Genomic DNA, 25,623 nt, shown 5'->3' with positions numbered 1-25,623 from the left:
ACCTGGAGAATCATATTTTCAGGTCAGTTTTACCCGATATGGTAAACTCAATGGTGCCATTCAAAAGCGCAACTAATCCTGCAAAAAACAAGCCCTCGTATGGCCATATTGATGGAAAAGTAAAGAAGTTATGGCGCTGGGAAGAAGGGGAGGAAAAACCGAAAATGACCCAGTGGTGAAGTGGTTAAAGGGGTATTCCCATATTTAAAGGGAATTTATCACCAGGTTTGTCCCATGTGATATAAGACCACCACCTTTCAGCCCTCATATACAGCATTCTATAATGCTGCATATCTGCCCCCAATCCGGCCTGCAACACAAGAAAAAGACCTTTTATAATACTTGCCTATAGGGCAGTCTGGTCCGATGGGCACCGCTGTTTGGCACCTCCTCTCTTCTTACAGTGCCATCCTCCTTCATGTGAATGACGTGTCCTACGTCATCCACTGTGTGCCCGTACTTCTCTGTCCTTTCGAGGGCAGAGTAAAGTACTACAGGGTGCAGAAGGTGGTGGTCAAAGAGTGTGAATGCTGCATATCAGGTCTGAGAGGTGGTGGTTTTATCTCATATCTGTTAAACCTGGTGACCGGTTCCCTTTAAAGTATACCTCCACATTACGCATTTTATTTAATTTATTTCTACATATTACCTTATTTTTTCCGACTATAAGACGCACGGTACCATAAGACAATAGGAATATAGCAGAAAAAAGATTTTTATAAGATGGCGGTCCATCTTATTGTCCGAATTTAAGGTATCTTACTTGAGGGTAAGGCTACTTTCACACTAGCGTCAGAATTCGGCCCGTCGCATTGCGTCGGGCCGAGATTCCGACGCTAGCGTTGTTAGCACCGCACAACGGGTGCAGCGGATGCATTTCTCCGGCGCATCCGCTGCCCCATTGTGAGGGGCGGAGTTCCGGCCGCGCATGCGCTGTCGGAAAAAGCGGTATGTCTGGAGCAAAAAAACGTTACATTTAACGTTTTTTGCTCCCGGCGGTCCGTCGCAATGCGTCGGTAATGTTACGCTATGGGGCAAAAACGCATCCTGCAAACAACTTTGCAGGATGCGTTTTTTCCTCTAAACGACGCATTGCGACGTATTAAAAAAAACGCTAGTGTGAAAGTACCCTGAGCGGTGTTAGATCGGGGTCACAGGAGGCATGGTCCCTTCCTCAGGAAGCCGGTGGCGGCAGAAGTGGGGCAATGCTGGGGTATCCCAGCGGTGCGATGTTGTGGGTCCAGTGTCGGCGGTGAGGCAGAGTCCCTTCCTCAGGATGCCGGTGGCAGAAATGTGGTGCCGCTGCGGCCCGCTGACCAAGGTGAGCAGAGCAGAGTGCATCACCGGTTTCTTTGCGGCCATTTTCCTGAGGCCGTGCATGCACAGATTGAGATCTTTGCGACCCCTGGCTTCAGGAAAATGGCCACCGAAATCTTCAGCGCCCATTTTCCTGAAGCCGAGGGTCGCCGAGGTCTCAAGCCCAGAGCCTCAGGAAGATGGAGCCCGAGAGGTCAGCTGAGATCTCAATCCGACTCCGGCGGCCCACTGCTTCAGGAAGATGGCCTCTGCCTACGTCTGTTCCCTGACAAAGGGACGCTGCTGCACCACTGCCGCAATCCTCCGGTAAGCCTGCGTTTGGACTATAAGATGGACCCCCCCCCTCCCTATTTTCCTGGCAAATTTTTTGGGGAAAAAGTGAGTCTTGTAGTCCGAAAAATGTCTTTAAGCATCTTGCAGATCACTGAGGGGCCAGTTGCTGACACTCATGATCACTCAAAACACTGTCTCAATGTGCTTAAATCATAAGACAGAAGCGTGAGCCTGTGCACAGAGCATACAGTCCCAGCCCGTCCGCTGCTCTGTGCATACTGTATGTGGGAGAGGAGTCCAGAGACTAGAGCACCTGTCACCAAGTGCAAACTGTCCAGCTGTCGCTCCAATGAACATTCCGCTTTTTTCATTTATATAATCCGGCATTCGGTTACATAGAGATGAAACTTTTTATTTTATTCACAGCAGAATACAGATCAGAAGATGAACATCAGACATTTTTCCATTTCATTTGACAAAATTAACTCATTGTGTAGCATCCCCTCTTTATACAGCAGTCTGTATAAACCTGTGAGACCAAATGTTGTTTTTTTTTCCTTGCCATTGCTTTTACGCCACTTTTGTCTTTAAAATTGAAATCGGGGCCAAAGTGATCACAAGTTAAATTTAGTCTGTCATAGAGGCCGTTGGTGCAGTGACGTTAGGCTTAGCAGACATTTTGGGTACACAGTGGCTTGATCTGGAATTTTATATGTTACTTAGATTAGTTTTTGCAGTGATTTGTGTATGTTTGTTAGTCACTATATACTGATATATCTCCTATATATGTCCTTTCTCACAGAGCACTCCGGGTTCTTCAATCATCTGTTAACCCCAAAGACTCCAGAAGAATGGCTGTCTTTCCTATTAAAACTGGAGAGTACAGGCCTGCCGCAGAGTGATAGGATGCTGCTGAATAAACTAATCGATAGTTACACGAAAGCCGTTGAAATGCTTTCTCCAGAAAAGCACAGCCATAATGAGAGCTATGCAAAGATCTCTGTTCGATTTGCAGAGTTAAAATCGTAAGTATGAGGACTTATCTTTGACAGCAATTGTCATATGTGGCGTTCTATAAAGTGTTGCACTAGATTAATGTGCAAGAGTTAAGGTTTTTTTTTTTGGCTTCCTAAACAAATTGTACAAGCTCTTGTGTCTGATCGGACATGTAGAAAGAAGAAACTGCATCCTGGCTGGTACAGCTGCCAAGTCTGCCATCCAGCACCCAGTGAGAATCATGCATGGGTCCCATTAATCAGAATAGGTCCTGTGCACAATATTCATGGGGCCTCAATTCAGTCTCTTTGCAATTTTGCCCGAGGTGCAGTGTCACCAGGGTGTCTGTTGCAATTTTTGCCCATTCATCCAAAAGAGCGTTTGCAAGGTCAGACACTGATCTTGGATTTGAGTTCCTGGTTGACATGTCCGTTGAGGTCAGACACTGATCTTGGATTTGAGTTCCTGCTTAACATGTCCGTTGAGGTCAGAGCTCTATGCCTCCAGTTATGTTCTTCCAAATCAAACTCGCCCAGCCATGGCTTTGTGGACCTTGCTTTGTACACTGGGGCACAGTCATGCTGGAACAGAAAATGGCCTTCACTAGACTGTTTCCATAAAATTAGAAGTATATCATTGTCCAAAATGTCTTGGTATGCTGAAGCATCAAGATCTCTCTTCACTGCCTCTAAGGAGCCTTTGCCAACCCCATAGCATTATCCCTCCTTCGCCAAACTTTGCAGTTGGCTTAATGGATACAGGCGGGTAATGTTCTCCTGGCATCCGCCCAACTAGCATGTGGAGATATCTGGACTCTTGGTTGTTCTGTCACTGTTTTTGTAGAACAGGTCCTCAAAGCTTGGGCTAAAAAACATTGATCTAGATGTTATTGGGCTTAAATAGCAGATGTTTGTTAAAATTTTTACTTTTAATAAGATGGAATAATTAAGGTTATTAAACCACCGTGCGCAGCTCTAAATAATGGTATGGGTTGTAATGGGAAGTCTTCTCATTGTTACTATGTACACTCTTATTGACCTCTCGCTTGGCACAGCTTGGCCAGTCTGTGCTTCACATGTTGACTGTGATGTTAAGCTGGTATACAGTGGGGCAAAAAAGTATTTAGTCAGTCAGCAATAGTGCAAGTTCCACCACTTAAAAAGATGAGAGGCGTCTGTAATTTACATCATAGGTAGACCTCAACTATGGGAGACAAACTGAGAAAAAAAAATCCAGAAAATCACATTCTGTTTTTTTATTATTTTTTTTTGCATATTATGGTGGAAAATAAGTATTTGGCTAGAAACAAACAATCAAGATTTCTGGCTCTCACAGACCTGTAACTTCTTCTTTAAGAGTCTCCTCTTTCCTCCACTCATTACCTGTAGTAATGGCACCTGTTTAAACTTATCAGTATAAAAAGACACCTGTGCACACCCTCAAACAGTCTGACTCCAAACTCCACTATGGTGAAGACCAAAGAGCTGTCAAAGGACACCAGAAACAAAATTGTAGCCCTGCACCAGGCTGGGAAGACTGAATCTGCAATAGCCAACCAGCTTGGAGTGAAGAAATCAACAGTGGGAGCAATAATTAGAAAATGGAAGACATACAAGACCACTGATAATCTCCCTCGATCTGGGGCTTCACGCAAAATCCCACCCCGTGGGGTCAGAATGATCACAAGAACGGTGAGCAAAAATCCCAGAACCACGCGGGGGGACCTAGTGAATGAACTGCAGAGAGCTGGGACCAATGTAACAAGGCCTACCATAAGTAACACACTACGCCACCATGGACTCAGATCCTGCAGTGCCAGACGTGTCCCACTGTTTAAGCCAGTACATTTCCGGGCCCGTCTGAAGTTTGCTAGAGAGCATTTAGATGATCCAGAGGAGTTTTGGGAGAATGTCCTATGGTCTGATGAAACCAAACTGGAACTGTTTGGTAGAAACACAACTTGTCGTGTTTGGAGGAAAAAGAATACTGAGTTGCATCCATCAAACACCATACCTACTGTAAAGCATGGTGGTGGAAACATCATGCTTTGGGGCTGTTTCTCCGCAAAGGGGCCAGGACGACTGATCCGGGTACATGAAAGAATGAATGGGGCCATGTATCGTGAGATTTTGAGTGCAAGCCTCCTTCCATCAGCAAGGGCATTGAAGATGAAACGTGGCTGGGTCTTTCAACATGACAATGATCCAGAGCACACCGCCAGGGTAACGAAGGAGTGGCTTCGTAAGAAGCATTTCAAGGTCCTGGAGTGGCCTAGCCAGTCTCCAGATCTCAACCCTATAGAAAACCTTTGGAGGGAGTTGAAAGTCTGTGTTGCCAAGCGAAAAGCCAAAAACATCACTGCTCTAGAGGAGATTTGCATGGAGGAATGGGCCAACATACCAACAACAGTGTGTGGCAACCTTGTGAAGACTTACAGAAAACGTTTGACCTCTGTCATTGCCAACAAAGGATATATTACAAAGTATTGAGATGAAATTTTGTTTCTGACCAAATACTTATTTTCCACCATAATATGCAAATAAATTGTTAAAAAAACAGACTGTGATTTTCTGGATTTTTTTTTCTCAGTTTGTTGCCCATAGTTGAGGTCTACCTATGATGTAAATTACAGACGCCTCTCATCTTTTTAAGTGGTGGAACTTGCACTATTGCTGACTGACTAAATACTTTTTTGCCCCACTGTATGTGCAAAGTGATGTCCTCCTAGACACAATTAGTGTGGCAACACCGAGGTGACCCTGGTGCTCTGATTTTATAGGGTCCTGCCAGTGGTTTTTATATTTTGGACAGTGCTGAAACGAGTAGACTGTTTTAACCTGAATAATATTTGGTTACCGTTTTTTTTGTTTTTTTTTGTTTTCATACGTTTAATTTTGATGACTGGTTCCCTTTTACTTGCTATGATCTTTTATGCTCCTTACTTCATTTTGTATTTTTAGTATACTAGACCAAGATGAAGCGCGTGATCAGTTCCAGCTTGCAAGACTAAACTGCAAAAAGTTTGCTTTTGTGCATGTAGCTTTTGCCCAGTTTGAATGGTCTAAAGGTAATGGCCTAAATGTATTACTTCTATCTTATCCTACTCTTCTGCTGTGTGTGCACTCGGTTCATTTTATGATTGTTGGCTCTGTTCTCACCTGCATTATGTTTATTATGATGGACCGCATTAGGCTTAAGCAACCACACGTGCACAGGAATGTGGAGTCAGTAAGCCATACCTCCGACTCCTCAATTTCCCTGACTTCCAACTCTTGTACATAAAGTGGAGCACAGATTCATCTTAACTAAAAGCCGAGCTCCTTAGATCAGGAATAGAACTGATATTTATAGGACATTTCATAACTTTCCCAAATTGTTATGAAGAGATTTACATCACATCCTGCATTGTATTACTGTACCCAATTTATTATATATTGTCGGAGTCAGTCCATTTTATACCGACTCCTCCAAAATGGACACCAACTCTACAGCCCTGGTAGTGTATCTGGTTCTGGCATGGTACTTGTCATTTAGAACAAAAGTACTGCTTCCAAATTTGCTTTAGCCTCTTCCACAATAAATGTTTTTTTTTTTTTTTTTTTTTAAATATATATTTTTTTCTTCAAGGTTTGCAGGCTTTAGCTTAATGTTGGCAGAGGATGACTGGCTAGGGCTCTGGAGCTGAGTCCTCTAGATCAGGGGTAGGCAATTAATTTTCCGGAGGGGTCACAAGAGACTGTGACCATTGTGGAGGGCTGAACCAGTAGGCCAAAATTATTTCTGCTCAATATCGTCGACTTATATTATTGATAATTTTATTAATATTGTATAGTTAACTTAATATTGAGCAGAATTAAGAATGCTGACATCCTCCTATATATCGTGTGAACCCGAGCACAAACCCTTCAGTATATCATATGAGCCCCCCAACAGCCCCTTATATGCGGCATGATCCCCACACAGCCTCCCTCATATGCGGCATGAGCCCCACACAGCCTCCCTCATATGCAGCTTGAGCCCCACACAGCCTCCCTATATACTGCATGAGCCCCACACAGCCTCCCTATATACACAGCATGAGCCCCACATGGCCTCCCCATATACAGCATGAGCCCCACACAGCCTCCCTATATACTGCATGAGCCCCACACAGCCTCCCTATATACACAGCATGAGCCCCACATGGCCTCCCCATATACAGCATGAGCCCCACACAGCCTCCCTATATACTGCATGAGCCCCACACAGCCTCCCTATATACACAGTATGAGCCCCACACAGCCTCCCTATATACACAGCATGAGCCCCACATGGCCTCCCCATATACAGCATGAGCCCCACACAGCCTCCCTATATACTGCATGAGCCCCACACAGCCTCCCTATATACACAGCATGAGCCCCACACAGCCTCCCTATATACACAGCATGAGCCCCACACGGCCTCCCCATATACAGCATGAGCCCCACACAGCCTCCCTATATACTGCATGAGCCCCACACAGCCTCCCTATATACACAGCATGAGCCCCACATGGCCTTCCCATATACAGCATGAGCCCCACACAGCCTCCCCATATGCTGCATAAGCCCCACAGCCTCCCTATATACTGCATGAGCCCCACACAGCCTCCCCCATATGCTGCATAAGCCCCACAGCCTCCCTATATACTGCATGAGCCCCACACAGCCTCCCCCATATGCAGCTTGAGCCCCACACAGCCTCCCTATATACTGCATGAGCCCCACACAGCCTCCCTATATACACAGCATGAGCCCCACATGGCCTCCCCATATACAGCATGAGCCCCACACAGCCTCCCTATATACTGCATGAGCCCCACACAGCCTCCCTATATACACAGCATGAGCCCCACACAGCCTCCCTATATACACAGCATGAGCCCCACACGGCCTCCCCATATACAGCATGAGCCCCACACAGCCTCCCTATATACTGCATGAGCCCCACACAGCCTCCCTATATACACAGCATGAGCCCCACATGGCCTCCCCATATTCAGCATGAGCCCCACACAGCCTCCTCATATGCTGCATAAGCCCCACAGCCTCCCCATATACAGCATAAGCCCCACAGCCTCCCCATATACAGCATGAGCCCCACACAGCCTCCCCCATATGCTGCATAAGCCCCACAGCCTCCCCAAATACAGCATAAGCCCCACAGCCTCCCCATATAAAGCATAAGCCCCACAGCCTCCCCATATACAGCATAAGCCCCACCGCCTCCCCATATACAGCATGAGCCCCACACAGCCTCCCCCATATGCTGCATAAGCCCCACAGCCTCCCCAAATACAGCATGAGCCCCACACAGCCTCCCTATATACAGCATGAGCCCCACAGCCTCCCCATGTGCAGCATGTCACCTCCATATGCATCTACATGTCGCCCCCCCATGTGTGCAGTACCATGTCGCCCCCCCCATGTGCAGTACCATGTCGCCCCCATGTGTGCAGCACCGTGTCGCCCCCCATGTGTGCAGCACCGTGTCGCCCCCCCCATGTGTGCAGCACCGTGTCGCCCCCCCATGTGTGCAGCACCGTGTCGCCCCCCCATGTGTGCAGCACCGTGTCGCCCCCCCCCCCATGTGTGCAGCACCGTTTCGCCCCCCCATGTGTGCAGCACCGTGTCGCCCCCCCATGTGTGCAGCACCGTGTCGCCCCCCCATGTGTGCAGCACCGTGTCGCCCCCCCATGTGTGCAGCACCGTGTCGCCCCCCCATGTGTGCAGCACCGTGTCGCCCCCCCATGTGTGCAGCACCGTGTCGCCCCCCCATGTGTGCAGCACCGTGTCGCCCCCCCATGTGTGCAGCACCGTGTCGCCCCCCCATGTGTGCAGCACCGTGTCGCCCCCCCATGTGTGCAGCACCGTGTCGCCCCCCCATGTGTGCAGCACCGTGTCGCCCCCCCATGTGTGCAGCACCGTGTCGCCCCCCCATGTGTGCAGCACCGTGTCGCCCCCCCATGTGTGCAGCACCGTGTCGCCCCCCCATGTGTGCAGCACCGTGTCGCCCCCCCATGTGTGCAGCACCGTGTCGCCCCCCCATGTGTGCAGCACCGTGTCGCCCCCCCCCATGTCTGCAGCACCGTGTCGCCCCCCCATGTGTGCAGCACCGTGTCGCCCCCCCCCATGTCTGCAGCACCGTGTCGCCCCCCCATGTGTGCAGCACCGTGTCGCCCCCCCATGTGTGCAGCACCGTGTCGCCCCCCCATGTGTGCAGCACCGTGTCGCCCCCCCATGTGTGCAGCACCGTGTCGCCCCCCCATGTGTGCAGCACCGTGTCGCCCCCCCCATGTGTGCAGCACCGTGTCGCCCCCCCATGTGTGCAGCACCGTGTCGCCCCCCCATGTGTGCAGCACCGTGTCGCCCCCCATGTGTGCAGCACCGTGTCGCCCCCCCATGTGTGCAGCACCGTGTCGCCCCCCATATGTGTGCAGCACCGTGTCGCCCCCCATATGTGTGCAGCACCGTGTCGCCCCCCCATATGTGTGCAGCACCGTGTCGCCCCCCCATGTGTGCAGCACCGTGTCGCCCCCCCCATGTGTGCAGCACCGTGTCGCGCCCCCCCCATGTGTGCAGCACCGTGTCGCGCCCCCCCATGTGTGCAGCACCGTGTCGCGTCCCCCCATGTGTGCAGCACCGTGTCGCGTCCCCCCATGTGTGCAGCACCGTGTCGCCCCCCCCATGTGTGCAGCACCGTGTCGCCCCCCCATGTGTGCAGCACCGTGTCGCCCCCCCATGTGTGCAGCACCGTGTCGCGCCCCCCCCCATGTGTGCAGCACCGTGTCGCCCCCCCCCCCATGTGTGCAGCACCGTGTCGCCCCCCCCATGTGTGCAGCAACGTGTCGCCCCCCCATGTGTGCAGCACCGTGTCGCCCCCCCATGTGTGCAGCACCGTGTCGCCCCCCCATGTGTGCAGCACCGTGTCGCCCCCCCATGTGTGCAGCACCGTGTCGCCCCCCCCATGTGTGCAGCACCGTGTCGCGCCCCCCCATGTGTGCAGCACCGTGTCGCCCCCCCCCATGTGTGCAGCACCGTGTCGCCCCCCCCCCCATGTGTGCAGCACCGTGTCGCCCTCCCCCCATGTGTGCAGCACCGTGTCGCCCTCCCCCCATGTGTGCAGCACCGTGTCGCACCCCCCCCATGTGTGCAGCACCGTGTCGCCCTCCCCCCATGTGTGCAGCACCGTGTCGCACCCCCATAGCTTCCCCATGCCCACACAAACAGCCCATACACATGAGAGAAAAAAAACCACATACTCACCTTGGTTCCGTTCCCTGGCGCTCTGCTTCTCTCCCTGCCTCCGCTCACACGCTGATTGGTGGAGGAAGTGGCCGGAGGCCCCTCCTCCACCAGAGGAGTCAGCGGCGGGCGCAGCTCAGAGCCGCACATGGAGACAGCGAGCAGGCAGGCACTGTACGGCCCGTGGACCTCTGATTTCCAGCCCCACGGCTGTCTCGGTCCGCGGGCCGGACTGAGGCAGCCAGCGGGCTGGATGTGGTCCACGGGCCGCACTTTGCCCAGGCCTGCTTAAGGCTACTTTCACAGTAGCGTCATACGACGCACGTCGCAATGCGTCATTTTGCAGAAAAAACGCATCCTGCAAAGTTGTTGTGGCGGACCGTCTGCACCAAAAAACGTTGCTTGTAACGTTTTTTGGTGCGTTGTGTCCGCCATTTCCGACCGCGCATGCGTGGCCGGAACTCCGCCCCCTCCTCCCCGCAACTCACAATGGGGCAGCGGATGCGTTGTAATAATGCATCCGTTGCCCCCGTTGTGCTGCGTTGGCACAGGATGCGTCGGTACGTCGGCCCGACGCACTGCGACGGGCCGACACTAGTGTGAAAGTAGCCTTAGATGATTGCTGAAGACCTTTTTGCCTGTCATGACTTTAGTCCTGTGAACAACCGCTTCTGGCTGGTGTACATAGGACACGGTGATTTTTGCTTTGTGTGGCAATACTGGGATGTTGCTGTATATACTTCAAGCTATCTCCGAGGTTCAAGTCCTCTGAGGGGACAAATGCAGGAAAAAAGTGTTTTGGACAAAAAAAAAAGCTACTTGTTCCCCCATTTAAGATAGAGCTGAATAAATTGAATACACATGGTATCACTGTGTCCGTAAAAGTCCATTCTATCAAAATATAACATTAATTAACCCGATTGGTAAATGATGTAAAGAGAAAAAAAATCAAAATGCCAGAATTCATGTTTTTGGGTTGCCACAACTCCTTTAAAATTGTCGTATTCACCCCAAAATAGAAGAAAGAAAAATATCAGGTTGCCCGACAAATACAATCCCCTCGCTAAGCTCCATGAACTCCAAAATAAAAATGACACAAGCACTTTTTTTTTTTTTTTTAATGAATTTCAGAATTTTGTTTTCACCACTTAAAAACAAAAGCTGTGCAAGTTTATCGCCGTAATTGTACTGACATGAAGAATATTATTTCCAGGTAATTTTTCCCCTCACCCATGACAGCACACATGAGAGAGAGTAGGATTTGCCCCTATTACTGCACAGGAAGCCCAGAGCTCAAAATAAAGGCAACTCCCAGTTCCTTCTCCAATGTGGCTTCCTGTCCTTTGGTTATAGGAGCCTTGAGTACATGACTGGAGCAGCCGTGAACAGGGTGGATTTGATTTAAATCTAACTGATTTAATTCACGATTTAAATCACTAGTCAGTAAGGCTTGATTTAAATCAGTGATTTAAATCAAAGTTTCTACCTAACTGAATTTGACTCCGCAGAGGTCCCAGCCTCTTCTTCACGGTAAAAATGTTACAACATGAACAGAGTTGAGAAAAAGACCTTAATCATATTGTTCTACAAACCTATGAATACAGAATCAACCCCTTCAGTGCCAAGTCCAAGAAGTTAGACAATATCTGGATCTGTTTGTGTGTACGATCTGAGGTTTATTACATTCTTTCCTTATAATGGCAGCAGGCCGTAAAAGAGACCTAGTTTGGGAATATTTTAATGAAGCTCCTTCGCCTATCGGTAAGGCAGGCATGCGTGCAAAATGCAAACGATGCAACAAAGATGCAAGGCCTGGTGGCGCGAATGAGGCAACATCATGAGAAGTGCGGTGATGAAGATTTTGCAGTTTTGAGAACTGCGTAAGTAAAGCGAGCGTCTGTGATAATATAGGAGAGAAACTGCCCACGAATCCTACAGAAACCTCTGGAAGAGCATGGCATTGTGAATGTTACACATATACAGCCTTTATTCTGAGTTAAACAACTCAGCTTTATCTCATGATGGAAGAACCTTTGGATGGTAAAATATTTTCCTCAAAAAGCAGTTTATTGAAAAAAATCCGATTTAAATCAAAAAAATCCGATTTAAATCAAAAAAATCCGATTTTTTTTTTTTAATTTATTTTTTTTTTTTTATTTAAAACAAAAAAACATTGATTTTTATCCACCCTGGCCGTGAATCATGGAACACTATGGTGTGTTCTATAGTAGTCTCAGCATGGCAGTGAGTACGTGGGCCCAGTTGGGCTTGAAATGCTAACATCAGTCTGGGAGAATCTACATTTAACGATTCAGTACCTAGTTATATTTGATGTCCGACAACCTTGCCGTGTTCCTTGCAGCCTGGCGTTTCTTGTTTAGGTGCTGTGGCTTAGTTGGCTAAAGAGTCTATCTTGTCAACAGATCCTGTGTTCGATTCTTGGTAATGTCTTGCGTAATGCTTGTGTATTGAGCCTCAAATCTGGCCTCACAGCTTGTGCGTTGAGCCTTGGGACTGGCCTCACGGCTTCTGCGTTGAGCCTCTGGACTGGCCCCCCGGCTTGTGCGTTGAACCTCTGGTCTGGCCTCACGGCTTGTGCGTTTAGCCTTGGGTCTGGCCTCACGGCTTGTGCGTTGAGCCTCGGGTCTGGCCTGAGGTCATGGCTGCCATCAGGTCTTGGGTGAGGGCCTACCGACTCGGGTAGAGTCTCATGTGGACCATGTCACCTCATGTCTGGTGTTTGGCTTGCCACTTCAAATCTGGCCTTATGTTTCATGGTTAACATGCCACCTCAGGTTTTGTTTGGCCTGCCTGAAGGCTTTATGGCCGCTTCATAGTTGTTGAAGAGCCTGCCATGTTAGGTCCACGATTTTCCTCAGCTGTCTGTCTCACAGAGGGACTTGATGGGGCTTTAAGTGGTATGTGCAGTGTGGTGTGTATTTTGCATTGTTGGCCAGACAACTTGTGGCTTGTAGATCTGTTTTTACTAAGGTCTCAAAGCTTCACTACCATTTACTAGCAATATTGCTGATATTGGTAAAGATGGCTCCGGACAATGCCCCCAGTGTAATGATTTTATCAAACGCAAGGAGGGGGCCTTAATAAAATAGCACAAAGAGTAGCTGGTGAGTCCTACAGATTCCAGTCAATCCCTCATACTTGGATTACATATTAAACTGGTCTGCATTTACCATTTATGTCACAGTGGTCTTTGTGGTAAGGCGTGTAAATGGTGGCAATAATCAGAATTATGCCAATTTAAGTCCAGTTGATCTTTCCAGTCTGGGGTCATAAGATGGACGGCTAAGCATTTAAGCTGATAAACATCCACAGCTCAGTTTGCCCTCTTAGTTGGAGGTGCAAGATGGACATGGCTGTGCTAAGCTAAATAAAACCTCCCTAAGTCCAGTTAAGGCTCCTAGCTGGAGTCTCCAAAAGGCCTTCTGGACAAGTGATTTAAGCTCTCAATACTCCTATCTATCCCCCTGATATGGAGTCGTAAGATAAACTTGATTGTCCCAAGTCTGGAGGCACTATATCGGATTGCCCTCCTAAAGGAGGGGCAAGCTGGACTTGCTGGTATGGCAGGGATGAACCAGCAATATCCCAGTCCATTCTCCTAATAAATGGAGTTGCACGACAGACATGATGATACGGGATCTGGTAAAAATATTTCAAGAACAGTGTATCCTCCCCGTTAGATGGGAAAATTGGCTGAAAGGAAATTAAGTCGGTGGAACCATAATACCCAATAAGTATTTCACCTCACTTGGAATCTTGTTTACTATTCTCCAGTACATTATAAAGTAATATGACTGATGTGGTGTTTTTGTTCTCTACATTGTTCACACCTGACTGCTGTTAGTGCTGCAGATGGTGGATCGGTGGGGTTGCCATGGGTCGAACCCCCACTGATTTGATATTAGAGACCTATCCTAACTCCTCAATATCTAAGGTTAACCTATCCAGAAGAGCATGAATGCGACCAACCATTAATGTGAAAAGTTACATACTGTATTGAGAAATGGTAATAAAACCAGTACAGTAATCCAAGCAAAGCACAGAACAAAAAAAAAAGCAGAAAAAAGGTATGGAGCAAGTCGAAGACCCAATGTTATTTATATGCTCATGTTGATATTGATGGGGATAAAAATCCATGGACATAAGTATATGGATATGTTGTTGTGAGTGTACTTGATGGCGCCAGAGATAGCAAAAAATAATAAGTAGCATGATGTCCGCTAATATTTAGATATAAGCTAGAGCAATCAAACTGCTGATACTTAGAGGGTGTCCAATCCCGAAAATCATAATGGTTTTTTAAGCTGATCTGTGCTGTAGTTTACTATATAACAACCCTATACATTTTGATTTTTTTTTTTCTAACTTTTGTTCCTCCTGAATTTCACTTTGAGCCCCGCCCCCACTTTGTTTACCTGCGGCTCTACCAAACGTGACAGCTCCCTGTGCTTTATTGTCTAACCTCACAGCCAGAGCTGGCACTGCCCCTGCTCAGTGGCGAGCACTGCAAACTCCATCTTTCCTTTGTGTAATTTTTAAAATGTAAAAAAAAGTGTGTATGTGAATAATAATAATAATAATAATAATAATAATCTTTATTTTTATATAGCGCTAACATATTCCGCAGCGCTTTACACACATTATCATTGCTGTCCCCATTGGGGCTCACAGTCTAAATTCCCTGTCAGTATGTCTTTGGAATGTGGGAGGAAACCGGAGTGCCCGCAGGAAACCCACGCAAACACGGAGAGAACATACAAACTCTTTGCAGATGTTGTCCTTAGTGGGGCTTGAACCCAGGACTCCAGCGCTGCAAGGCTGCTGTGCTAACCACTGCGCCACCGTGCTGCCCTTGAATGTATATATGTATGTATATTTATTTATTTGTGCTGAAGACGCCCCCTCGGCTTATACACCAGTCATTGTGACAGAAGACGGAGGAGGAGCAGCGGGTCACAGGAGGCAGGAGTGGTGGTAACTGTGCCCGTTGCTAAAGAGAAATGAATACTCACTGCACTGGCAATGAATATTGATTTCTCTTATTGTGCACACAGTTGCAGCTGCCGGCTTCCAGCAGCTGCCAGGCTATCATAGGTGCCCGCTCATTAAGGTAATGAATATTCACCTCTCTCCACTCCCACAGGTGTGGACAGAGGTAAATATTCATTCTCTTAATGAGCGGGGACACGTGATTGCCCGGACGCAGCAGCAGCTGCTGTCACCCGAACAAGATGTGAGGGTGCGCAGGGAAAGTAGGCAGGATGTTCTTTTTTTTCTTTTCTCATGGGGGCCATGCATGCAAGGATGGGGATGAGGAGCCATGCATGCAAGGATGGGGATGAGGAGCCATGCATGCAAGGATGGGGATGAGGAGCCATGCAGCCAAGGATGGGGACGAGGAGCCATGCAGCCAAGGATGGGGACGAGGAGCCATGCAGCCAAGGATGGGGACGAGGAGCCATGCAGCCAAGGATGGGGACGAGGAGCCATGCAGCCAAGGATGGGGACGAGGAGCCATGCAGCCAAGGATGGGGACGAGGAGCCATGCAGCCAAGGATGGGGACGAGGAGCCATGCAGCCAAGGATGGGGACGAGGAGCCATGCAGCCAAGGATGGGGACGAGGAGCCATGCAGCCAAGGATGGGGACGAGGAGCCATGCAGCCAAGGATGGGGACGAGGAGCCATGCAGCCAAGGATGGGGACGAGGAGCCATGCAGCCAAGGATGGGGACGAGGAGCCATGCAGCCAAGGATGGGGACGAGGAGCCATGCAGCCAAGGATGGGGACGAGGAGCCATGCAGCCAAGGATGGGGACGAGGATGAGATGAAATCTAAATTATCTGGCTATAAAGTTTCACTATTTCAATACATTAAGATTGGGCGTTGTGCCTCCTTTCTTTTTCCCAGCTTGCAGATCTCTATCCGAACGCCCTTTGAACGTTGCTTTTTGCATTACTCCGAAGTATCAGCATATTGATTGTTCTAGTTTTATACCTTTTAATATTAGCTGATATCCTGCACTTAGCAACTTATTTTTTCCCTATCTCTGGCGCCATCATGTACACTCACAACAGCGTATCCATATACCTATGTCCATGGATTTTTATCCCCATTTAAGTGAACATTAGCATATAAATACTATTGGGTCTTCTACTTGTTGTTTACATCGATTCTTGTTTTGGTTTTTAGTGTGTTTTATTACTAGTTTTTTTTCAGTAAAGTATGTATCTTTCTACATTGTTAGTTTGACGCATTCATGCTCTTTGTAATATGTGCATGGGACCCATTAAAGAGACCCCTTTTTATTGCTGCAACCTCTAAGTACAAGAGAAAGCATTTAAGTATATGTCGCATAGGATCACCCGTTACTAATCGGTGATCAGCTAAGAAACAAAGTGATATTAATGCTTGTTTGATATGAAATAATGTCCAATATTTTAATAATATTTGGCATACTTGTTTAAAAATCCCTCCATACATAGTTTACAGGTTTGTGTAGATGTAGGTCTGTTCAGTCGCCATTAACTCCTACTATAAACAGTTTTGTTGTTTACTGAGATACTTATTTTATTTAAAAATAAATAAATAAATGTGCCGACCTTCATTAAGGGTATGTGCACACGATGCAGATTTAGTGCAGAACTGCAGCAGATTTTTCTGCTGCAGAAACGCTGCAGATCTGCACTGTGATTTACAGTACAATGTAAATCAATGTGAAAAGAAAAAAGCTGTGCACATGGTGCAGAAAAATCTGCGCAGAAACGCTGCAGATTTCAAAGAAGTGCATGTCACTTCTTTTGTGCAGTTCTGCAGCGTTTCTGCACCCCTCCGTAATAGAAATCCGCAGGTGCGTTTTTTACGCGTTCTGTGCGTTTTTGATGCTTTTTTTATGCGATTTTTGTGCAGATTTGTGCACAAAAAACGCATCAAAAACGCACCTGCGGATTCTGCCAGGAGATGCAGATTTAGTGCAGATTTTATGCAGAAAATTCTGCACCAAATCTGCATCGTGTGCACACAGCCTTATAGTCATCAGGAGTTTTATTGACGCCTTGGTAAGACTACTTGAAGTCACAGCAGAGTTCTCTGGGTGTGATCTAAAAATAGGAGACGGTAAAAATACAGGATACATTGCTGAGCTGTCAGACATTGCAGGAATGGACTGTGCGCTACAGAAATCCTAGTATCATTCCTTCCTTCCTGTCGGAAGTATTGGCCGGTGCACATCAATCAGAATTCTGACATTTAATCTGCTTTTCACCTGCTGTAGACAGTTAGTACAGCTGGCCAAGTGTCAGCGATCCCTGTATAGATGCTGTGACATCTAACACGTCTGGCCAAGTGTCAGCGATCCCTGTATAGATGCTGTGACATCTAACACGTCTGGCCAAGTGTCAGCGATCCCTGTATAGATGCTGTGACTGCTAACACGACCGGCCAAGTGTCAGCGATCCCTGTATAGATGCTGTGACCGCTAACACGTCTGGCCAAGTGTCAGCGATCCCTGTATAGATGCTGTGACATCTAACACGTCTGGCCAAGTGTCAGCGACCCTGTATAGATACTGTGACCGCTAACACGACCGGCCAAGTGTCAGTGATCCCTGTGACAGATACTGTGACAGCCAGTATTGTCGGCCAAGTGTCTGTGATCCTTGTATAGATGCTGTGACCGTTAACATGACCGGCCAAGTGTTAGCGATCCCTGTATAGATGCTGTGACAGCTAGTATTGTCGGCCAAGTGTCAGTGATCCCTGTATAGATGCTGTGACAGCTAGTATTGTCGGCCAAGTGTCAGTGATCCCTATATAGATGGCTGTGACAGCTAACACGGCCGGCCAAGTGTCAGCGACCCTGTATACAGGTCCTTCTAAAAAAATTAGCATATAGTGTTAAATTTCATTATTTACCATAATGTAATGATTACAATTAAACTTTCATATATTATAGATTCATTATCCACCAACTGAAATTTGTCAGGTCTTTTATTGTTTTAATACTGATGATTTTGGCATACAACTCCTGATAACCCAAAAAACCTGTCTCAATAAATTAGCATATCAAGAAAAGGTTCTCTAAACGACCTATTACCCTAATCTTCTGAATCAACTAATTCACTCTAAACACATGCAAAAGATACCTGAGGCTTTTATAAACTCCCTGCCTGGTTCATTACTCAAAACCCCCATCATGGGTAAGACTAGCGACCTGACAGATGTCAAGAAGGCCATCATTGACACCCTCAAGCAAGAGGGTAAGACCCAGAAAGAAATTTCTCAACAAATAGGCTGTTCCCAGAGTGCTGTATCAAGGCACCTCAATGGTAAGTCTGTTGGAAGGAAACAATGTGGCAGAAAACGCAGTACAACGAGAAGAGGAGACCGGACCCTGAGGAAGATTGTGGAGAAGGACCGATTCCAGACCTTGGGGAACCTGAGGAAGCAGTGGACTGAGTCTGGTGTGGAAACATCCAGAGCCACCGTGCACAGGCGTGTGCAGGAAATGGGCTACAGGTGCCGCATTCCCCAGGTAAAGCCACTTTTGAACCATAAACAGCGGCAGAGGCGCCTGACCTGGGCTACAGAGAAGCAGCACTGGACTGTTGCTAAGTGGTCCCAAGTACTTTTTTCTGATGAAAGCAAATTTTGCATGTCATTCGGAAATCAAGGTGCCAGAGTCTGGAGGAAGACTGGGGAGAAGGAAATGCCAAAATGCCTGAAGTCCAGTGTCAAGTACTCACAGTCAGTGATGGTGTGGGGTGCCATGTCAGCTGCTGGTGTTGGTCCACTGTGTTTCATCAAGGGCAGGGTCAATGCAGCTAGCTATCAGGAGATTTTGGAGCACTTCATGCTTCCATCGGCTGAAATGCTTTATGGAAATGAAGATTTCATTTTTCAGCACGACCTGGCACCTGCTCACAGTGCCAAAACCACTGGTAAATGGTTTACTGACCATGGTATTACTGTGCTCAATTGGCCTGCCAACTCTCCTGACCTGAACCCCACAGAGAATCTGTGGGATATTGTGAAGAGAAAGTTGAGAGACGCAAGACCCAACACTCTGGATGAGCTTAAGGCCGCTATTGAAGCATCCTGGGCCTCCATAACATCTCAGCAGTGTCACAGGCTGATTGCCTCCATGCCACGCCGCATTGAAGCAGTCATTTCTGCCAAAGGATTCCCGACCAAGTATTGAGTGCATAACTGAACATTATAATTTGTTGGTTTTTTTGTTTGTTATTAAAAAACACTTTTATTTGATTGGATGGGTGAAATATGCTAATTTATTGAGACAGGTTTTTTGGGTTATCAGGAGTTGTATGCCAAAATCATCAGTATTAAAACAATAAAAGACCTGACAAATTTCAGTTGGTGGATAATGAATCTATAATATATGAAAGTTTAATTGTAATTATTACATTATGGTAAATAATGAAATTTAACACTATATGCTAATTTTTTGAGAAGGACCTGTAGATGCTGTGACAGCTAACATGGCCGGCCAAGTGTCACAGCATCTATACAGGGATCAATGACACTTGGCCGGTCGTGTTAGCGGTCACAGCATCTATATAGGGATCACTGACAGTGATCAGTGTCAGTGATCCCTGTTATAGATGCTGTGACAGCCAGTATTGTCGGCCAAGTGTCAGTGATCCCTGTTATAGATGCTGTGACAGCCAGTATTGTCGGCCAAGTGTCAGTGATCCCTGTATAGATGCTGTGACAGTTAACATGACCGGCCAAGTGTCTGCAATCCCTGTATAGATTCTGTGACAGCCAGTATTGTCGGCCAAGTGTCAGCAATCCCTGTATAGATTCTGTGACAGCCAGTATTGTCGGCCAAGTGTCAGCAATCCCTGTATAGATTCTGTGACAGCCAGTATTGTCGGCCAAGTGTCAGCAATCCCTGTATAGATTCAGTGACAGCCAGTATTGTCGGCCAAGTGTCAGTGATCCCTATATAGATGCTGTGACCGCTAACACGACCAGCCAAGTGTCAGCGATCCCTGTATAGATGCTATGACAGCTAACATGACCGGCCAAGTGTCAGCAATCCCTGTATAGATTCTGTGACAGCCAGTATTGTCGGCCAAGTGTCAGCAATCCCTGTATAGATTGTGACAGCCAGTATTGTCGGCCAAGTGTCAGCAATCCCTGTATAGATTCTGTGACAGCCAGTATTGTCGGCCAAGTGTCAGCAATCCCTGTATAGATTCAGTGACAGCCAGTATTGTCGGCCAAGTGTCAGTGATCCCTATATAGATGCTGTGACCGCTAACACGACCGGCCAAGTGTCAGCGATCCCTGTATAGATGCTATGACAGCTAACATGACCGGCCAAGTGTCAGCAATCCCTGTATAGATTCTGTGACAGCCAGTTTTGTCGGCCAAGTGTCAGCAATCCCTGTATAGATTCTGTGACAGCCAGTATTGTCGGCCAAGTGTCAGCAATCCCTGTATAGATTCTGTGACAGCCAGTATTGTCGGCCAAGTGTCAGCAATCCCTGTATAGATTCTGTGACAGCCAATATTGTCGGCCAAGTGTCAGCATTCCCTGTATAGATTCTGTGACAGCCAGTATTGTCGGCCAAGTGTCAGTGATCCCTATATAGATGCTGTGACCGCTAACACGACCGGCCAAGTGTCAGCGATCCCTGTATAGATGCTATGACAGCTAACATGACCGGCCAAGTGTCAGCAATCCCTGTATAGATTCTGTGACAGCCAGTATTGCCGGCCAAGTGTCAGCGATCCCTGTATAGATTCTGTGACAGCCAGTATTGCCGGCCAAGTGTCAGTGATCCCTATATAGATGCTGTGATCGCTAACACGACCGGCCAAGTGGCAGCGATCCCTGTATAGATGCTATGACAGCCAGTATTGTTGGCCAAGGGTCAGCAATCACTATATAGATTCAGTGACAGCCAGTATTGCCGGCCAAGTGTCAGTGATCCCTATATAGATGCTGTGACCGCTAACACGACCGGCCAAGTGTCAGTGATCCCTATATAGATGCTGTGATCGCTAACACGACCGGCCAAGTGGCAGCGATCCCTGTATAGATGCTATGACAGCCAGTATTGTTGGCCATGGGTCAGCAATCACTATATAGATTCAGTGACAGCCAGTTTTGTCGGCCAAGTGTCAGTGATCCCTGTATAGATTCTGTGACAGCCAGTATTGCCGGCCAAGTGTCAGCGATCCTTGTATAGATTCTGTGACAGCCAGTATTGCCGGCCAAGTGTCAGCAATCCCTGTATAGATTCTGTGACAGCCAGTATTGTCGGCCAAGTGTCAGCGATCCCTGTATAGATGCTGTGACAGCCAGTATTTTCGGCCAAGTGTCAGCGATCCCTTTTTACACTGTATACAGAATTATTAGGCAAGTTGTATTTTGATTACATGATACTTTTTATACATGTTGTCCTACTCCAAGCTGTTCAGGCTTGAGAGCCAACTACCAATTAACTAAATCAGGTGATGTGCATCTCTGTAATGAGGAGGGGTGTTGTCTAATGACATCAAAACCCTATATAAGTTGTGCTTAATTATTAGGCAACTTCCTTTCCTTTGGCAAAATGGGTCAAAAGAGAGATTTGATGGGCTCTGAAAAGTCCAAAATTGTGAGATGTCTTGCAGAGGGATGCAGCAGTCTTGAAATTGCCAAACTTTTGAAGCGTGATCACCGAACAGTCAAATGTTTCATGGCAACTAGTCAATAGGGTCACAAGAAGCGTGTTGGGCAAAAAAGGCACAAAATAACTGCCCATGAATTGAGGAAAATCAAGCATGAAGCTGCCACTATATTTCATAGCTGCAACGTTACTGCAGTAAAAAAAAAAAAAAAAGCACAAGGTGTGCGATACTCAGGGACATGGCCAAGGTAAGGAAGGCTGAAAAACGACCAACTTTGAACAAGAAACATAAGATACAACGTCAAGACTGGGCCAAGAAATATCTTAAGAATGACTTTTCAAAGGTTTTATGGACTGATGAAATGAGAGTGACTCTTGATGGGCCAGATGGATAGGCCAGAGGCTGGATCAGTAAAGGGCAGAGAGCTACACACTGACTCAGATGTGAGATGGGAATATATTTGGCTTTTATTAAGTTGCCTAATAATTCTGCACAGTAATAGTTACCTGCACAAACAGATATCCTCCTAAGATAGCCAAACCGTCATTCCATGTCAAGTGAACCAATGATTTTTACCACTATATTTTTAATTCTTATGAGATTTTGTTATTTGGTAATAGTGTGTCAGAGAATGCAAAATGTGAAGAAAAAAAAATTCTAGATTTTTTAAATTTTTTATTGATTTTCAAAGTTCGGAAAAAGTGCGAATTTCGTTGTTGCCTGCCATTACAATTCTCCTCATAACTCAGGCTAGAAAAAATAGAAAAAAGATAGAGAAACCAAATAAACACCATTCTACTCAGAACTGTACAGGCTTTCACCAGATATGTCACAAGAGTATCTTTGATAATATTTTACCTATGCAAACGCAAGCGCAAAACTTTAAAACTCATTTCAGAAAAAAAACGTTTAATTTAAAAAAATTTCAAAAACTGCACATGTGCCTGCTATGCTCCTTATCCACATATGTACCAAAATACAAGCTGGGATCGTAATGGGGTCATATTTTAAAAAATAAAACTACCGTATATACTCGAGTATAAGCCGACCCGAGTATAAGCCGACCCCCCTAATTTTGCCACAAAAAACTGGGAAAACTTATTGACTCGAGTATAAGCCTAGGGTGGAAATGCAGCATTTACCGGTGAATTTCAAAAATAAAAATAGATCATTATTTCCCCATAGCTGTGCCATATAGTGCTCTACACCATTCATATTTCCCCATAGCTGTGCCCCATATAGTGCTCTGCACCGTTCACTGTGCCCCCTAGCTGTGCCATATACAGTGCTCTGCACCGTTCACTGTGCCCCATAGCTGTGCCATATACGGTGCTCTGCACCGTTCATTGTGCCCCCTAGCTGTGCCATATACGGTGCTCTGCACCGTTCATTGTGCCCCCTAGCTGTGCCTTATACGGTGCTCTGCACCGTTCACTGTGCCCCATAGATGTGCCATATACGGTGCCCTGCACCGTTCACTGTGCCCCATAGCTGTGCCTTATACGGTGCTCTGCACCGTTCACTGTGCCCCATAGATGTGCCATATACGGTGCTCTGCACCGTTCACTGTGCCCCATAGCTGTGCCTTATACGGTGCTCTGCACCGTTCACTGTGCCCCATAGCTGTGCCATATACAGTGCTCTGCACCGTTCACTGTGCCCCATAGCTGTGCCATATACGGTGCTCTGCACCGTTCATTGTGCCCCCTAGCTGTGCCTTATACGGTGCTCTGCACCGTTCACTGTGCCCCATAGATGTGCCATATACAGTGCTCTGCACCGTTCACTGTGCCCCATAGATGTGCCATATACGGTGCTCTGCACCGTTCACTGTGCCCCCTAGCTGTGCCTTATACGGTGCTCTGCACCGTTCACTGTGCCCCCTAGCTGTGCCTTATACGGTGCTCTGCACCGTTCATTGTGCCCCCTAGCTGTGCCTTATACGGTGCTCTGCACCGTTCATTGTGCCCCCTAGCTGTGCCTTATACGGTGCTCTGCACCGTTCATTGTGCCCCCTAGCTGTGCCTTATACGGTGCTCTGCACCGTTCATTGTGCCCCATAGATGCTCCACATTAATCTGTGCTGCCGCTGCTACTGCTGCAATAAAAAAAAAAAACCACATACTCACCTCCCTTGATTGCAGCTCCCGGCGTCTCGTTCCGGCGCCTCCATCTTCCCGGCGTCTCTGCTCTGACTGATCAGGCAGAGGGCGCCGCGCACACTATATGCGTCATCGCGCCCTCTGCCTGATCAGTCAGAGAGCGCAGACGCCGGGAAGATGGAGGCGCCGGCCGGGAAGATGGATCGGCACCCGGCGGCTGGAACGAGGACAGGTGAATATAACATACTCACCTAGTCCTGGCGATCCTCGCGCTGTCCCCTCCTGTCTTCGGCGCTGCAGCTTCTTTCTCTATCAGCGGTCACCGGCACCGCTGATTAGAGAAATGAATAAGCGGCTCCGCCCCTATGGGAGGTGGAGCCGCTTATTCATTTCTGTAATGAGCGGTCCCACGTGACCGCTGAAGAGAGGAAGAAGCTGCAGCGCCGAAGCCCGTGGGACGGCAGGGACAGCGTGAGGATCGCTGGGACTAGGTAAGTATACCTCAGCGCCCTCACCCCCTCACCTGCCGACCCCACCGCTACCGTGACTCGAGTATAAGCCGAGGGGGGCACTTTCAGCCCTAAAATTTGGGCTGAAAATCTCGGCTTATACTCGAGTATATACGGTATTACAGTGTCAATTCGAAAATCTCGCATTCAGATCTGTTCAGCCTGTGGTCTAACAGTGTGGGGTCTATATTTCCCAAATAATCCATGATTTTTAGATATTACTGTGTTATTTTATTATGTTACAGCTTAGAAGCAGGAGAGGACAGAGGAGAAAGCTTTGTTAGGGCTGAGAAGGACCAGGGGTAGACAGTGAATGGAGAGCAGATGACAGGCCAGCAGCTTCAGCCTCCAGAGGCCATAATCACACCAAATCTTAATACCCAGGCAACTCCTCAAATGGAGGGATGAAAATATTCTTAACATCCAGTTCATGTATTGTACAAACCAGGACTACGAGGAGGAGGAGGAGAGTTTGTGAAAACCTTGGTTATAGGAAGCAGAAATGGGGACTCAGCAGCTGTCATCCCATGTAGTGAAACAGAAATAAAAACAAGGGTTTTTTCATTCAGCAAAGAGAGTGACGTCTATGACGTGGTAGAAGGCGGCACAAGATCGGCAATGGATGGCATAACTGGTGATGTGACCTGTGAATATGGTGGTGGCTACTGTACTCTCCAAAGATTGTGAAAATGAAGAAGTAGAAAGGACTTTTCTGCAGCTTCTGGTCCAGCGCCGTCTTTTGTGTATGCAAGAAAACCAGACATTGTAAAAGTTAACAAAAATCAGATATTGACTCAGGTGGAGCTGAGCACCATGACAGGCCGCACATACTCTGACACAAAAGGAAATGGCCATTGCTAGTAAGCGCTTATGGACAAGATGACATTTCACACACGAGAAGGGACACATTGATGATAAAAGGCCAGTGTAAAAACCTACTATTAATTGTTTGATTAGTTCATATTTTATAAAACGAGGATTTAACTACTGTACAATTCTTCTTAAACACTTCATAAATGACATGTTTAGTGATATAATAGAAAAAAATTGTTAAATGTAAAAATAGGTGGTAAAAATATTGGTTCTTTTAATCTTGTTTTTAACATATAATTGGGATGAGACTGTATTTGGAAAATCACACTTGAGGATATGATGACCTGTTATCTTTTGGCTTGTTCAATGAATTCAGGTTGAAAATGCTGAGCAAGTTGTGTTATGATGATTAAGATGTATTTATTCTGGCACTTCAGTATATGTTTTTTGTGTTTCTTTATTGTTACATGTAAATGTTGAATTCAATAAGTTGTTATTTGAAAAGAAAAAGGGAAGAAACTCACACAAACATAAAATTAGATGATGCAAGGCTTAAAAAAAAAAATACAAAATTGTCAGGTCCCAAGTTGAATCCCTGTACAAATATAAACAAGAACACAAGTAACACACATGCATGTTTTCACAATTTTAAAACATACGTTTTTTTTCACAATTGTGCATCAAAAT

General features: G+C 47.0%; 1 protein-coding gene across 1 annotated transcript in view; it reads left to right on the top strand.

Annotated features, from left to right (window-relative positions):
* TTK (TTK protein kinase) overlaps positions 1 to 25,623 on the top strand; it is a 100,247-nt gene that overhangs the window by 9,890 nt on the left and 64,734 nt on the right. The window contains exons 3-4 of the mRNA XM_069726453.1: positions 2,393 to 2,615; positions 5,547 to 5,653. Of these exons, the coding sequence (XP_069582554.1) occupies positions 2,393 to 2,615; positions 5,547 to 5,653 (330 nt within the window). The remainder of the gene's footprint in view (positions 1 to 2,392; positions 2,616 to 5,546; positions 5,654 to 25,623) is intronic.

The sequence above is a fragment of the Ranitomeya imitator genome, chromosome 5 (assembly GCF_032444005.1).
Source record: "Ranitomeya imitator isolate aRanImi1 chromosome 5, aRanImi1.pri, whole genome shotgun sequence".
Classification (NCBI taxonomy): domain Eukaryota; kingdom Metazoa; phylum Chordata; class Amphibia; order Anura; family Dendrobatidae; genus Ranitomeya; species Ranitomeya imitator.
This window is presented reverse-complemented; position numbering and strand designations above follow the sequence as displayed.